Source organism: Chenopodium album, chromosome 21 (assembly GCF_948465745.1).
Source record: "Chenopodium album chromosome 21, dcCheAlbu1.1, whole genome shotgun sequence".
Classification (NCBI taxonomy): domain Eukaryota; kingdom Viridiplantae; phylum Streptophyta; class Magnoliopsida; order Caryophyllales; family Amaranthaceae; genus Chenopodium; species Chenopodium album.
In genome coordinates, this window is record NC_137854.1 from 4,274,775 (window position 1) to 4,291,276 (window position 16,502).

The 16,502-nt window shown below is 36.6% G+C and overlaps 3 protein-coding genes across 3 annotated transcripts; 2 read left to right on the forward strand and 1 right to left on the reverse strand.

Moving 5' to 3' along the window:
- The first annotated feature begins 280 nt into the window (after positions 1-280).
- LOC145602713 (2-oxoglutarate-dependent dioxygenase 21, chloroplastic-like) lies at positions 281-3,378 on the forward strand. Its single transcript, XM_081658884.1, has 4 exons — positions 281-514; positions 1,076-1,323; positions 2,746-2,869; positions 2,969-3,378. The coding sequence occupies exons 1-4, from the start codon at positions 281-283 to the stop codon at positions 3,320-3,322; spliced, it is 960 nt and encodes a 319-aa protein (XP_081515010.1). The 3' UTR covers positions 3,323-3,378.
- A 2,879-nt stretch (positions 3,379-6,257) lies between these two features.
- LOC145602715 (1-deoxy-D-xylulose-5-phosphate synthase 2, chloroplastic-like) lies at positions 6,258-10,046 on the forward strand. The gene is made up of 10 exons (XM_081658885.1): positions 6,258-6,347; positions 6,557-6,733; positions 6,947-7,111; positions 7,547-7,697; positions 7,783-8,054; positions 8,147-8,420; positions 8,527-8,834; positions 8,912-9,193; positions 9,324-9,608; positions 9,710-10,046. Exons 1-10 carry the CDS (start codon positions 6,258-6,260, stop codon positions 9,851-9,853), a joined length of 2,148 nt encoding a protein of 715 aa, XP_081515011.1. The 3' UTR covers positions 9,854-10,046.
- Positions 10,047-10,783: 737 nt separating this feature from the next.
- LOC145602924 (Tetratricopeptide repeat (TPR)-like superfamily protein) lies at positions 10,784-13,122 on the reverse strand. Its single transcript, XM_081659068.1, has one exon. It carries the CDS (start codon positions 13,120-13,122, stop codon positions 10,936-10,938), a length of 2,187 nt encoding a protein of 728 aa, XP_081515194.1. The 3' UTR covers positions 10,784-10,935.
- Between the last annotated feature and the right edge of the window lie 3,380 nt (positions 13,123-16,502).

Here is a 16,502-nt window from a genome sequence, read left to right on the forward strand (position 1 = left end):
ACATCATACAGTTAGTTATAAAGATAAGTTTTGGATGGTAGCTTAGCTTAAGCTGCATGAAGTTATCATTAAGCATGGTTAACTTGTGGTTCATGATTGTAACTCCCCTTAGACCCTTACAGAAGCATGACTACTTTAGAGTAATTTTCTATATATAGCAAACTATTCTTCAAACTATATTTTTCATTCCCATATAAATCTGTCTCAAATTGTTACTCAGTTGATTATATTCACTTCATATCTAAAATACATATTCATATATACTTAACCAAGGTTTATTATGGAAAGTGATAGGTGCTCTCAAAGTTATAGCACTGGACAAAGTGCACAAGAGAGGAGATTGTCACATGTCCCAGAGTGCTATGAGGTTCCTTCCTCTCAACAACCCACCTTGAACTCACCCCAAGCTCATGTTCCTGTGGTTGATTTGGCTGAATTTCTAATCAGCCCCATTCACCGGTCTGCTGTCGTTCAAAGCATTCGCAAAGCGTGTCTCCATTTTGGAATTTTCCAAGTAAGTAAACCTATCATGATAGGATTTGTCCTATACAATATCATTTTTTGAAAGTTGTTAAAAAAATAAAAATGAGAGGGGCATCATTTAATTTTTTAAGAAAAAAACAGGGATGACTTTCATGATTTACTTGCAGATCACTTATTCATCATGCGGTGACTTTTATTGAGAATTGGAGTTACATTTTACGGCTTTTATATGGTATGGTATTGATAATTCTTATATGCATCTATATACTTGTGCTGATATTATTATCCTGCCTCACTACTCGGTCACTCTTACGTATGTAATTGTACATTATTTGAGCATTGGAAACTAATTTGAACAAAGCCAGGTACAGCTCTTTATTCAGCTCTCAATACATCATAATGCTGTGAAAGAGAGAAACAATAGGGGTGTTCATAGTTGTATATATTGATCAACAGATCATTATATAACTTGCAACTTTGCATATGAATCTCATGAATTGTTTTGTGGTCTGATACTATATTACTGTCCAGTAAGGATGCTAAAGCATCAAAGACCTTTACTTATTACATACAAATGGATATGTATGTGCAGGTTGTTAATCATGGCATAGACCAGACGGTCCTGAACAAAGCACTAGGTGCTGTGGATGGGTTTTTCCGATTGCCTGCAAATGAGAAACTGAAGTTTATGTCAAATGATGTTCACAAACCAGTGAGGTATGGGACGAGCCTCAAGGATGGCGTTGATAAGATTCAATTTTGGAGGGTGTTTTTAAAACTTTATGCGAACCCCTTGGAAAATTGGGTTCAGTCTTGGCCTGAGAATCCACCAACTTACAGGTTTATTATCTAAATTATCTTAATTTTCTAAATTGCATACACTCAAACTACCACATTACCATGCTGAAGGCTAATCTGTGTACTTACCCACATTAAAGGAACACCATAGAAAAATTCAAGTTGTCCAAGTACAAGCTAAGTATATTATGTCTGTTTTAGCCCAAAAAGAAAGAAGATAATTAACAACAAGAGTTGCAATGCATGTGTGACTTTAGATTCTAATTTCTATTGCTTGTGCGACGTAAGATATCATTTGTGACCTCATGCATTTGACTGTCTGAGTTTTGAGGGGTTACTTTGAGTACAGAAAATTCCAGGCAAAGAGTTTAGATCAAATAAATGCTCCTTTGTATGCACTGAAATTCATGTATTTATGCATGAAATTTGGAAATAAATAAACCAATCTATATCAACCATTAATAAATTTAAGCTACTCTTATTCTAATGTCAAAAGGCAATGTCTAACGGAAGCATATACAAGCACATGAACCTAGTTCGTCATCTTCTAGAAAGATAAACAAGGGCATTAATTACATCAGCTTGGATCTATATGATGTATTTAATGTCTTCTTATTATAGAATTTTACTTTCTCCTAATATTGCAACAATTACCATTGTAGAATGTTTCACAAATATTGCAACATTTTCTTTGCATATGTTTTCTCTCCATCATTCTCCTCATCACATGGGAACATTTTAGCTTTCTCTATCTCTCTCATCATCTTAAAAACTGTACCTACCTCCCTTGTTGCAATATTAAAGGGACAGAGGAAGTACCGTATCTACCTCCCTTGTTGCAATATTAAAGGAATGGAGTATTACTTCGTATTTAAAAAGAATAATTCATGCACTTGTCTTTATATATATATAGAGCCCTGATCTTATAGGTGACCTCATTGGGGGCAAGGGGGTGTAAAAATAACTCTCATAAGGCACACTTTACTTTGCTGTTAGGGTATTTCAGTCATCCATTGCATGCTCCAACAGACATGAAAGTGTCTTTGGAGCTTAGATGACCTCATTGGGGGCAAGGGGGGTGTAAAAACTGATAATGATGAAGATTCCGAAGAGATCTTATGTAATCATGTAAGGAAATTTATGATAAGAACACACCTAGGAGGCTAGGAGTCTAGGACCTTAGAGGTGGGATAGCATTTTGTAATGATGCATTGGTCGTGTGAACATTTTCATGGGATTGTATTTGCAAATTTACCATTTAAAACTCTAGGGTATGAGTGAAATTTTCCAAAACCAAGTTTGTAATTTTCGGAGTTTGCCTAAGTATATATACTGCTATACTCCTGCAACTATGTGATTTAATTAGGAATTATTATACCAAATGTCTACAATTCGATCATGTTATCTTTATCCTTCATATTACATGATCCTTTGGTTAATTTCTATATATACATTTCATAACAGGGATGATATGGGAGCATACACATCAAAAGTGCAAAAACTAGCAGTGGATTTAGCAGGAGTTATCACAGAGAGTCTTGGTTTGGGTCCAACGTATCTGGGTGATAAAATAGGAGAAGGCATGCAGGTAATTACCTCAAACTGCTACCCGCCGTGTCCTCAACCTCATCTCACACTTGGATTGCCTCCTCATTCTGATTACAGCTGCTTGACCATCCTCTTGCAGGATTCTCTCGGGCTTGAAATCGTGGACAAGCAAGATGGATCGTGGAAACTCGTGCCCAACATCAATGGTGCTCTGGTAGTCCACATAGGAGATCATTTTGAGGTATTAAGCAATGGGCTGTACAAAAGTGTGGTGCATAGAGCTATCGTTAACTCACAGAAGACTAGGATATCCATTGCAAGCCTCCATAGTTTGGGGTTGGATGAGAAAATGGAGCCTGCTCCTGAGTTGGAAGATGTGGATCATCCCAAGGCATACAAGGAAAGTAGCTTTAAGGATTTCTTGGATTTTCTTAGTGTTAATGATATTGGTCAAGGGAAAATCTGTTTCCTCGACACCCTTAAGATAGTATAATGTAGAACTAAAATATATTCTTATCTTATGCAACTTCTTATTCGATTTACCTTTAATCTAATTGTTACACCATATCATTAGGCATGGTACTCCCTTTATTTCTTTAAGATTGCACCATTTGACTTTTCATGGTCTATTGACATTTTATAAGGTAAATATCTTTGTTTTTGCACGATTAAAGAAATTTTAAAAGTTAAAATCCTAAAATCAAATATAAGAATGAATTTAACAAGGATTTTTTTTTTTAATTGCTCAAAATTTAAAATATTAACCCAAAAAATTACTCTACTATGGGAGACGGAGTGAAAGATTGTTGGAATACAAATTAAATGTCAATGAGGAACGTGAAAGTCACTACATATGGGCCAAAGACCCGTGTTATTGACTTATTGTAATGTAAACAATTTGCAGATTTTCTAACTACCTGCAAATTACTAGCTCTTGGTTATTAAAGTATGTACATATTAATTACAGGTCTGTTGATCCAAATGGAAATGTTATTCCATGATTTTGATATGTCCTGACTCCTGAGTAGGCAAATTGACATAATTCAATGAAGTCTACTCTAAACGTGGTAAAACTAAAGAACAAATTGAATTTTAATGCATATGAAGTTATGAACCATCCATTTTGACCTTGACAATCAGAGCATTCTGTGAATTTCAAGTTAATGTTGGTGGGGCCGCCTTTCAAACCGGATGTAAATATCTCCTTCGTCAATAACAAAAGATGGTCTCTTCGTATTTTAATTTAGGTACCTTACATAACTCAAAAAACTATCATAAACAAGTAAAACAACCGTCCAAATGAGCAAGTTATATGAAGCGGAATGAACAAGGGAGTAATATACTATTTTCATTTTTCACTATAATTACTATTAATTCCATTTTGGACTGATGATAATCCAAGAATTAGATGTATAATTACGAGTTCAAAGATCAAAATTGGATGAACTAATCAGTAATCAATAACAACGAATTCTGCGCTACTTTGATGAAGCATGACAAACCGTGGCTGAAATTGATTCAGAGTGTACCACTGAACGCCAAGAATTTACTATAAGTATGTACCCCAAGAAATTTAAACATTTTCCACGAGTATGACTAGCGTGTACCGCGTGTACCCGCTATACTCCATCCATTTTCTTTTTGGTGTAAATACGAACTACTTTCTCCGTTTCTTTTTAGTTAACACGTTTCTTTAGTCACGTTTGCCAATGCACTTATTCAATCATTAATATCTTTAATTATCGATAAGCAAAATTATGAAAAGTTGATACTTTGAAAGTATATAACGTGACGAGTCTAACAAGATCCCACATGAATATATTTTTCATTATTTATAGAGCACAAAATACGGTCAAAGGGAGGTGGATGAATAGTGCTAAAGTCAAAACATGTCAACTAAAAAGAAACGGAGGTAGTATTTGTTTTTCCACTTTTATCAATAAACTTTTTAATTGTAAAAATATCTCCACTGGATAACAAAAAAATTGTAAAAAGTGAATTTTAAACACTACTCTACATATCAAGATTGTTTTTCCCAATATTGTAATATTTTTTTTTTTTAGAGTAAGATAAAGGGTTTTACTGGAGCGAAATTTCTCACATGTCAACTCGGCCCGGATTAGCGGGAGTTATAGTTATATTTTTCTTGCATACGTAAATTGGTACTCGAATGTCATTTTAAAATAGAAAGAACACGATTATCTCTTTATAAAAGTGGATAAATGCAATTATTGATATACTAATAGTTATTATTTATAATGATTATTATCATAATATTTAAATTTTCCCTATAAAAAAAATATAGATATTTAATTTTTCTTTGAAGGTATGAACAATTGTCCAACATTCTCCAATATTTAATTTTTTTAAAAATATTGTAATATGTAAATTTGGAGTTTTAATTACCTTATATTTAGGTACAATAATAGATTAATACTGTAGGTATTAGGTAGTACTATAAAATTATATATTTATTTAATTACATTTACACAAATGGACAAATGTACTAGAACCCAAATGTTTCCCTGGGTCCAAACCCTCAACCCCAAAAGTTTTGACAGCTCACAATAAAGACTTGGTTATGCAACTCTTTCATAACATCAATGATGTGAAGACATTGCAGATATCGAATGTTCTTGTAAATATTTTGGTATTTACTATTTAGTCCATAGTCTCTAACATCAAAATCTATAGATTGAGAAAAGAAGCTGAGGATGTATAGAGTAGCTAATAATTGCATAAAATGGTGTATAGTTTTATAATAAGATATACGAGCGAGATTTAAAGATTGTAATAGCTACAAAATTTATGTAACATGGTAAAATTATCCTGTTTTGAGTGATTGACACACCCCACACACCAAATGACATTAGGATAGTAACACATCACATATGCACTTCATTCATATTTACCCAATTAATTTTTGTTCGTATGATAGCTATAATAAGTCTGTATAAACCCCACCAAATGTAACGATGTCCCAATCTCTTGAAGAAAAAATAAAGTTTTCTTCTCCGATTATAATAGCCAGCATAAATTAACACACAATAGTCATGGTCTTAATTATTGGCAGATTTCACACTAATAATTGCAATTAATTGTAATAAATAGCTTTTGCTCATACAAAAATAAATAAATATTGATTTTGAAAATGTTATAACTAAGTTAGTTGAGTGTAAAACATAAACCCAACCTTCCCATATCATAGTCAACATTGAATCCCCAGGAAAAAGACAGAGTATGCAGTTAGTTCTCTCCTTCATCACATGGATAAATAAGTACATTATATAAATTATCTCGTCACCCTTGTACATCAAACATTTATTCACCCAGAGTCCCAAACAAAATATCAAAGTTTGCTTAAATCACATTGGAGTTTCAGACTTTCAGTAGTAAAAAAAAAAAAAAAAAGAAGCTTAGCAGCTGCAATGGCGGTCAGAGGAACTGCAGTGACACCAAAGTCAGTTCTGCCAACGAACCTAACGCCTTCTTTCAGAAACAAAACTCACTCGAAGCAGGTGTGCTATTACTATTGTAGTTTTACTCCACCTTAAACTTGATTTTATTCTGTTCATGATCATATTGTACATATAGGTGATTTCCTAGAAGCTTTTACAGCAGCAGCAATATAAGTGGTGTCATTGCACTGAAATGTACTGAATCAGAAATATGATGATTAAATTGACATACAAGTTGCATATAACAATTGATGGTGTTATTTTTGCAGTTTACTGTGAGAGTTTTGGCTAGCAGCTCAGACAAGAATGATCAAAGTAGCAACTCTAGTAAGTCAATAAGAAAAGAAAGAAATGGCTGGAAAATCGACTTCACCGGAGATAAACCACCCACCCCATTGTTAAACACAATCAATTATCCTTTGCACATGAAAAATCTATCTACTCAGGTAAGACAAAGGTTCTAGTTTCTGGCTTTCTGTTGTTATTGATTATCACCGCTTCCTGTAACCGACAGGATCACTGAAAACAATGCAGTTAGCTAGAGATGCATAGTTTTATTTGTTAGTAGCTTATTTTACAGCAAACAATGAGCATGATATCAGGCCCCTAAAAGATTATGTCCTCCTCCTCCCTTTCCTAATGAAATGCTTGTTGTTCAGGATCTTGAACAACTTGGTGCAGAGATAAGAGCTGAACTTGTGTACTCAGTGGCAAAGACAGGCGGGCACCTTAGTTCTAGCTTAGGGGTGGTGGATTTAACAGTAGCTCTACATCATGTATTCAACACACCTGAAGACAAGATAATATGGGATGTTGGTCATCAGGTGAGGATTCTGGAATATAATGATTTACTTTCAAACAATTTTGGAAAAAAATTCAACTGAAGTTCATTTTCCATTAAAAATCAGGTTTCGAAATTCATTTCTTTGGTTGTTGCATTACTAAAAAGTTACAGAGAATTGGGAAATGGAAAATGAGGAGAGTTTAAGAATGGTTAGGCTTTGGGAAACTATTTTGCATTTCACAATCTTATAAATTCATTTCACCCCTTCACAACCAAATGTTGATTTTCTAGGAGAGGTTAAAAAGGTTAGGCTTTGGGAAACCATTCTTCTAGGACGATGATTTTGTTGATTTCTTCCCATCCAAGCACAACCTACAGTTATAAACCAGGAAAGTCAAGTTGCTTGACGATAGACAACCTATCTTTCCTCGATAAATGCAAGGTTGACAAAACAAAATTGTAATGAATTTTGCAGGCATACGCACATAAAATTCTAACAGGAAGAAGATCTAAGATGCACACAATAAGGAAGACTTCAGGAATTGCAGGGTTTCCTAAAAGAGAAGAGAGTATCTATGATGCTTTTGGTGCAGGGCATAGTTCTACTAGCATATCTGCTGGTCTAGGTATGGTATTCTCATATTAGAGCACTGTAGTTTATCAGAAATACAAAGCATGTCATTTTACTGAAGAAAGAATATAAATTTGCAGGTATGGCAGTTGCAAGAGATCTTTTAGGAAAAAAGAATAATGTTATCTCAGTGATTGGGGATGGAGCAATGACTGCAGGACAGGCATACGAGGCTTTAAATAATGCAGGGTTCCTTGACACTAACCTAATTGTCATATTGAATGACAATAAGCAGGTTTCATTGCCCACCGCAACACTTGATGGCCCTGCAACTCCTGTCGGGGCACTCAGTAGAACACTAGCAAAGCTTCAAGCATCTCCAAATTTCCGAAAATTACGTGAAGCAGCCAAGGTAGACATAAAGCCCAGCAATAACTTCAATGAGTTATCATTTTTCTTCATTTGTGAAAGCTGATACCTGACTTGTATTCCTCTATTGTTAAGGGCATCACAAAGCAGATTGGAGGGAAAACACACATGGTTGCGTCAAAAGTTGATGAATATGCAAGAGGCATGATTAGTAGTGCAGGATCAACTCTCTTTGAGGAACTTGGTTTATACTACATTGGACCAGTGGACGGGCATAGCATGGTAGACCTAATCACCATATTGAAACAAGTCAAAGAAATTCCAGCACCAGGACCAGTTCTAATTCACATAGTGACTGAGAAAGGAAAGGGCTATCCACCAGCAGAAGGAGCATCTGATAAAATGCATGGTGAGACTGCAAACTGAAACTCTATCTCTTCTCAGATAATGAAGATGTGAACTTACATATGATTAACTGGGCCTAAATTTTTCTCACTTACAATCAATCTTTTTAGGAGTTGTAAAGTTTGATCCTAGATCAGGAGAGCAATTCAAGTCCAAATCCCCAACACAGTCATACACAAGGTACTTTGTCGAGTCGTTGATAAAAGAAGCTGAAGTAGATGAGAAGATTGTGGCTGTTCATGCTGCAATGGGTGGAGGAACAGGTCTAAATTATTTCCAAAAGAAATTTCCAGATCGCTGCTTTGACGTGGGTATAGCAGAACAACATGCAGTAACATTTGCAGCAGGTTTGGCTACCGAGGGCCTCAAGCCATTTTGCACCATCTACTCATCATTTCTACAGAGAGGATATGATCAGGTGAAACATCATATTGGTCAAATATAAAACCCTTACTTTCACAGCTCCCCTGCTAATGGCTTGTCACATATATGTAGGTAATACATGACGTAGATCTTCAGAAACTGCCAGTCAGATTCGCAATGGATAGAGCAGGTTTAGTGGGTGGAGATGGACCAACCCATTGTGGTGCATTCGATATCACCTACATGGCCTGTTTGCCTAATATGGTTGTCATGGCTCCATCAGATGAAGCAGAGCTGATGCACATGGTTGCAACTGCAGCAGTTATTGATGACAGACCAAGTTGTTTCAGGTACCCGAGGGGAAATGGGATAGGAGTTGCCCTTCCTCCTGGAAATAAAGGAACACCACTTGAGGTTAGCACCAAAAACAACCACCTCGAAATTTAGTGAGAACAAAAATATATGTACAGAATTATTCCATCCAGAAAATTTTATGTACTTAAGCACTGCTAATTATTTGCATCTATGTTTGATACTTGAACAGATTGGAAAGGGAAGAATATTGAAAGAGGGGAACAGGGTAGCATTGCTAGGATATGGATCTATTGTCCAAAAGTGCCTAGAAGCCTCAGTTTTGCTAAACTTTTGGGACATCTCAGTGACAGTAGCTGATGCAAGATTCTGCAAACCTCTTGATGGTGATCTTATTAAACACCTAGCAAATGAACATGAAATACTCATAGTTGTTGAAGAGGGTTCTATAGGAGGTTTTTCATCTCATGTGTCACACTTCCTCTGTCTAAATGGTATTTTGGATGGATCTCTTAAGGTGAGTTTACAGCAAAAATATGAAAAATTGAATTCCTCTGTCACGCCGCTTTAGTTTTTTTCATTTTTATGCTAAGACTCACCCCTTCTCATTCTACACAGCTAAGAGCGATCATCCTTCCTGATAGATACATTGACCATGGAGACTATGAAGATCAGTTGGAAGAAGCAGGATTGACTTCAAAACATATAGCTGCAACCGTGCTGTCAATGTTGGGAAAGCAAAAGGAAGCTCTTACACTTTAGGTTCAGAATATAGATGAGCAGAAATAAGTTGCCATCAAATAAAAATCTATATATCTTTGGCAGATTCGGTTATGGAAAACCTACCTCGAAAATATTGTGGCCAATTTGAAGGTTTACCACATTTGCCTTTGCCACTGTGCCCTTGTAGCATAAACAAGACATGTATTATATTAATTTCCCACACTACAAGAGATTAAAAAAAAAAAAAAAAAATCAAAAACACCCAAAAGTCAAAGAATAATCATCTGTCATAAAAGTTTTGCTTATTGAATATTGAAACTATATGTTCTCCATAGAATTTCCCAGCAAGGCAAAATGATGATACTCCCTAAAAAGTAGCACAAAAATGACATGATTTAGTCTGCAGTAATCTTCAACTGTAGGATTTTTAAATCTATAAGAGGTGTGATTGTCTCATCTTTATGCTAGGATTGGCTGGTGGGTTACTACCCAGTGAAGGGAGGGGACAGGGATCATGGTCGCACATTAAATATAACATCCTAACAAGAGATTGGCAGCGAAGAAATTTAAGGTCAGATTTTACCTGTATATCCATCTGATATTACATTCCCTTCTGATTTTCCTGCCTCGGCTATCTATGATAATTGCCTTGGGTAAGTCACATCAGTCAATTAAAGAAGGAAGAAGGAAAAGTGTTTGGGACCCAAAGGTTAACTACCAGTTTGGAATTGAAACTCCAGTTTCTCACTATTATTTTCAACAGAAATCCAACACAAACACAATAATACTCCATTCTTGCTCCCCTGAAAATATAAGTAGATTGACAGGTTAATTTCAAAAGCCCTCTAAGGTGACTAGGTGAGAACAGAAAAGACACCTATAATCAGTAATGACATGTATAGGTACAATAAAAATATAATACAGCATAGGGGAGGCCATAATATACAGATTTGCATACCATACCTCTTTATTTGGAGCCCTTGGACAGAAACATACAATGGTTCAGTGAGCTTCATGCAACACCGCAAGACCTAGCTAGGGTAGATCAATTAGCAGCAGGCTGATGCGACAGGTATTCATATTTTTTGCTACCTTGACTTACCAACCTTGCCATTATTAGATCACCAATAATCTTTGCAAGAGCAAACCCCATCCTTAAAATGGTGAAATCTCTTGTTATCTCTAGCAATTATCTCTCTCCCAACTACTTTTGTAACTAACTTTATCCAAGCATGGCAATCCCCACAAACTTTCAAATTTTTGTAAATCCTAATGCAGCTAGTTTTCCCAGAGGTCTTCCATAGGGAAAAGGCTATGGCTAGTTTCTCACTGTGATAGTACAAGGACTGCTCCTTCTCCTTCTCATCCAGGTTCTGTAGCACAAACTCAGTAGCTGGAACATACCCCAAATCCTTAACTTTCTTCATCAGTTCCTTTATTATATAATCTATCTCTTTAAAACTTGGTTGGGAGCAATTCCCTGCCATGAAAGTGTGAACCTCTCCGCCTATGATCACCCAGCTCATAGCAGGACTCTTTTTCAGTCTATTCTCCCTCATTAAAGACTTTACGCCAATAACCTGATTCCAGTCACCTTTTGATGCATAAAGATTGGAGGATAAAACTAAGCTTCCCTCGTCTTTAGGAGATAGCTCAATTACTTTATTAAATATCCTCCCTGCCATGGTAATGTCTCCATGGAGTCTACATGCACTCAGCAGAGTCCTCCACAAAACAATATCTGGATCATCAGCTTGATTTATTAGTGCTTCTGCCTCCTGAAGCCTTCCAGCACGTCCATAAATATCTACCATGCAAGCATAGTGTTCTTTAGTTATCCTAATATTATGATAGCCAAAAAAAGAGTCAAAGATGTGACGGCCTTCATCAACCAGCCCTGCATTGTCGCATGCTAACAGAACACTAACGAGGGTTACGTCATTGGGTTCAAGCCCCAAGTCATTCATTTGCTGAAAAAGCTCAAGTGTTTTGTGTTCAAAACCATTCTGAGCATAAGCATACATCATTGTGTTCACAAGCACCAAATCACGGTCCAACAAGCCATCATAAACCAGCTTAGCAAGTTCCACACAACCACACCTCCCATACAAATCAATCAGAGCAGCACCAATAAACTTATCCAAGTGTAAGCCTAATTTTAGTATAATGGTGTGGATTTGTTTCCCTTGGTCAAGTGTTGCAAGGTTGGAGCATGCAAGAAGAGCCCCAGACAAGGTAAAACAGTTTGGGAGTACAGAACTGCGCATCATTTGACAAAATTTGGATAGGGCAACTTCCTCTCTACCATTCTGCGAAAGACCAACAATAAGGGATGTCCAAGTCACCAAGTTTGGGTTAATAAGATGCTCAAAAACCTTAAGTGCATCATCAACCATGCCACACTTCGAGTACATAGTCAAAAGTGATGTCTGCGGAGAAACTCCAAACTCATGACCACATTTGATTATAAACCCATGTATTAACATGCCAAGACATGAATGCTTCAAGTTACCACAAGTCACCAACAAGCTCGTAAAAGTGTACTCATTCGCCTTAACTCCTTCCTTAATCATCTTATTAAAAGCCTTCATTGCTTCACAATCTTCCCCATTTTGAACATAGCCAACAACTAAAGTAGTAAACAAGATCACATCTTTCTCCACAACACGATCTGCTACCAAGTGAGCATTCCTCATTTGACCAAGCTTGGCATACATATCAACAAGGGCACTTCCAACAAACACATTCGAAACCTCCAACCCCAAAACAACCGCTTTCCCATGAGCTTTCTGGCCATCACGAACAAGACCCAGATCAGAAAACGCTTTCAAAACACAGGACAATGTAAAATCATCCGGACAAACTCCCTCCAACGCCATCCGTTTATACAAACCCACGGCTTCAGGACTCCTCTTATGCCTAATATAGCAAGAAATCATGGCATTCCAAGCAACTACATGTCTGTGAGGCAATTCGTCGAACAGTTGGTGTGCATAAACAAGGTTGCCAAGTTTTAAATACGCATTGATGAGGTTATTGCCTAATCTTAGGTAAGGAAAACCGTGATTTTTCATGTGGGTATGAATGCTTCTGATTTCTTCTGTAGATTTTGAATTTTGGATGAGAGAGATGTAGTACTCTGAGACTTGTTTGAGGTTTGTGACATTTTGTGTTAGGATTTGGGTTGAAGATGAAGTTGGTTTTTGGATGATTTGTTGGGTTTTAATTTGATTGAAAGTGTTGGTTTGTAGAGCTCTCACAAATTTCGAAGATTTCCAAGGTTTTACCCGCCATTGGAGAACTGGCATTTAAGTATTCAGGTGTTTTGTAACAGTTTGGAAGGCTGCAACAGTTTGTTTTGGTTTAAGTGTCGAGGTTGGAGTGTAATTTTTACTCGGAAATTTTGCAAACAACTACCGTTTAAATAACTGCTTTTGAGAAAAACTATCATTTAAAATTTTCTAAAAAAAAGACTAATATAAACTCACAAAAACTTTGGGTATCACTACCACGTTTAATTTTCCGGCAAAAATTTCTAATTAAGAGAGCCTAGAATATAATATTTCAATCAATTGTGGTGTAGAAAACAAGAGATTCCGATATTTAAACACAATTATAGGTCACTTATCTTGAATTTCGCATTATAGTTGATTTAATTTCTCAATTACATCTTGAAATTAGGGTTTATAGTCAAAAATTAAATTAGGGGCTTTATGAAATTGAGGGATTTGGGGCAATTAAAGTGTATTATCCAATTTAGAGTTAATGTAGAACAATATTGTCATTTAATTTGGGTTTATTAGAGGGAAATTATATAAAACATGCCCCCAAAATTGAGATTGTTGTCGGAAACAATAAATGTGGTAGTGCTGCTCAAACTTTTTGTGTTTTTGTGGTAGTTTTTTCAAAACAAAATTTTAACTAGTAGTTGTTCTAAAAAGTAGTCATTTAAATGGTAGTTGTTGGCAAAATTTCCATTTTACTCGTACCAAGTTCAAGACTTTAGTTGAGTTTTACCTATGTCAAAATATTACCCAGTATTAGAGATGTCAAAAACTGACCCGATCCGAGAATCCGACCTCAACCGGCAATGATCTGCACCCAACATGTACCCGGACAATGAGGTGAAACTAGCGACCTGTAATCCGACCTGAACCTGACCTGATGTTAACCGACAACCGATTTGATCCAATACTTTTTGACTTGAACCCGAACCTGCTCCCGACTTGAGAGTAACCGTCAACCGATTTAATCTGACCCAACAACAATCTGAACCCGAACTAGTACCCGACCCAATTAGAACCTGTACCCGAGTCATTGAAGGTTTAATAAAATTTATATGCCTTTTGTTCAACTTATATACTGGTACAAATCTGTAAACCCACAATCCGATTCAGCTTGTATACCTATTGTTCTCTATTACTCATATATAGGTTTAATAAATCTTAGTAATGCTGATCAAATTATGGAAAGCATAATTATATAGGTTCAACTTGAGCACATCGATATTTATTGAAATTGAACTTGAACCAAAACCCAACTGAACACTAACTCGAACACGTATGTACCATCTATTAACCCACTCAAACCTAACTCACACACAACCCGAACCTGAAATTGAACTTGATCTAAATTTGGCTTGAATTTAACCCGACAAATATCCGAAAAGGTGAACGACCCAGAATAACCTCAACTGAAATTGACCCGACTTGAACTTGAACCTGATCTGAGGCTAGATTGACCCGACGTAACCTGGTCCTAATTTATCCCGAGACATGATTTGAACCAACCCAAACCCGACTTGAATACCCCGAATCGACAACTCTACTATAATACGCGAAATCGGAGCAATTTTAGAGGTGTCGGGAGCTGGTGTTGGAATTTCACGGAACACTACGGGATGAACCCCGAGATCATGTAATATTGTGTGGACCCATATATGACCGTTATCCGGCAACGTAAAGGCCTGATCATGAGAGCTTATAGCCAATACAAGAGGGATGTACGAAAACAGGTAAAATGACCATTAAAGGCAAATTGGATGGTTCTACCCACCCAATTAAACTCTCGGAGGGTATTAGGGACCATGGTAAACATCTCGACAATTTTTATTTTCGGACGAAAAAAGGTCAAAAAAATTACAAAATTAAAGGCTATATATATAATCCATAGTTTTTGAGGAAATTTTGAGGTTTCAGGCCCGCTGGCGAAAAGTGTAGAGACCCTAATTAAAGCTGTCAAGGACTCGACCTTAACCGACAATGATCTGAAACTAGCATGTACTCGAACAATAGGGTGGATTATAGCCTTCAATTTTTCCACTTTTCGCCACCGAGCCCCAAAACCTCAAAATTTCCTTAAAAATAAAGTTTTTTTTTTTTTAAAAAAAAAAAAAAAAAAGAGCATGGATTATAGACTTCAATTTTGTAATTTTTTTACCTTTTTTCGCCCGGAAATAAAAATAGTCGCGATGTTTACCATGGTCCCTAACACCCTCCGGAAGTCCAATTGGGTCAGTGGAACCGTCCAATATGCCATTAAACAGTCATATTACCCGTTCAGAACTTGTAGTAATTTCGTAAACTCAAGCCTCCCACGGACGTTTATGAAAACATATAATGATCATATATGGTTACAAACGAAATTATATGACCCCGAGATGTATCCCTTAGGGTCTCAAGGCTTTTCGTCACTGGGCTCCGAAACCTCAAAATTTCATCAAAAAGCGTGGATTATAACCTTCAAATTCGTAATTTTTTGACATTTTTTCGCTCGGAAATAAAAATTGCCGACATGTTTACCATGGTCCCTAATACCCTCCGGGAGTCCAATTGGGTCGGTGGAATCATCCAATATACCTTTAAACGGTCCTATTACCCGTTCACAACTTGTAGTGTTTTCGTAAACTCAAGCCTACCACGGACGTTTATGAAAACATATAATGATCATATATGGTTCCAAACGAATTTATATGACCCCGAGATGTATCCATTAGGGTCTCAAGGCTTTTCGCCACTGGGATCCGAAACCTCAAAATTTCATCAAAAAGCGTGGATTATAACCTTCAATTTCGTAATTTTTTGACCTTTTTTCGCCCGGAAATAAAAATTGTCGAGATGTGTACCATGGTCCCTAATACCCTCCGGGAGTCCAATTGGGTCGGTGGAACAGTCCAATATGACCTTAAACGGTCATATTACCCGTTCACAACTTGTAGTGATTTCGTAAACTAAAGCCTACCACGGACGTTTACGAAACATATAATGATCATATATGGTTCCAAACGAAATTATATGACCCCGAGATACACCCCTTAGGGTCTAAAAGCTTTGCGCCCCTGGGCTCCAAAAGCTCAAAATTTCATCAAAAAGCATGGATAACCTTCAATTTCGTAATTTTTTGACCTTTTTTAGCCCGGAAATAAAAATTGTCGAGATGTTTACCATGTCCCCTAATACCCTCCGGGAGTCCAATTAGGTCGGTGGAACCGTCCAATATACCCTTAAACAGTCATATTACCCGTTCACAACTTGTAGTGATTTTGTAAACTCAAGCCTACCATTGACGTTTATGAAAATACATAATGATCACATATGGTTCCAAACTAAATAATAAGACCCCGAGATGTATCCCTTAGAGTCTCAAGGCTTTTCGCCACTAGGCTCCGAAACCTCAAAATTTCATCAAA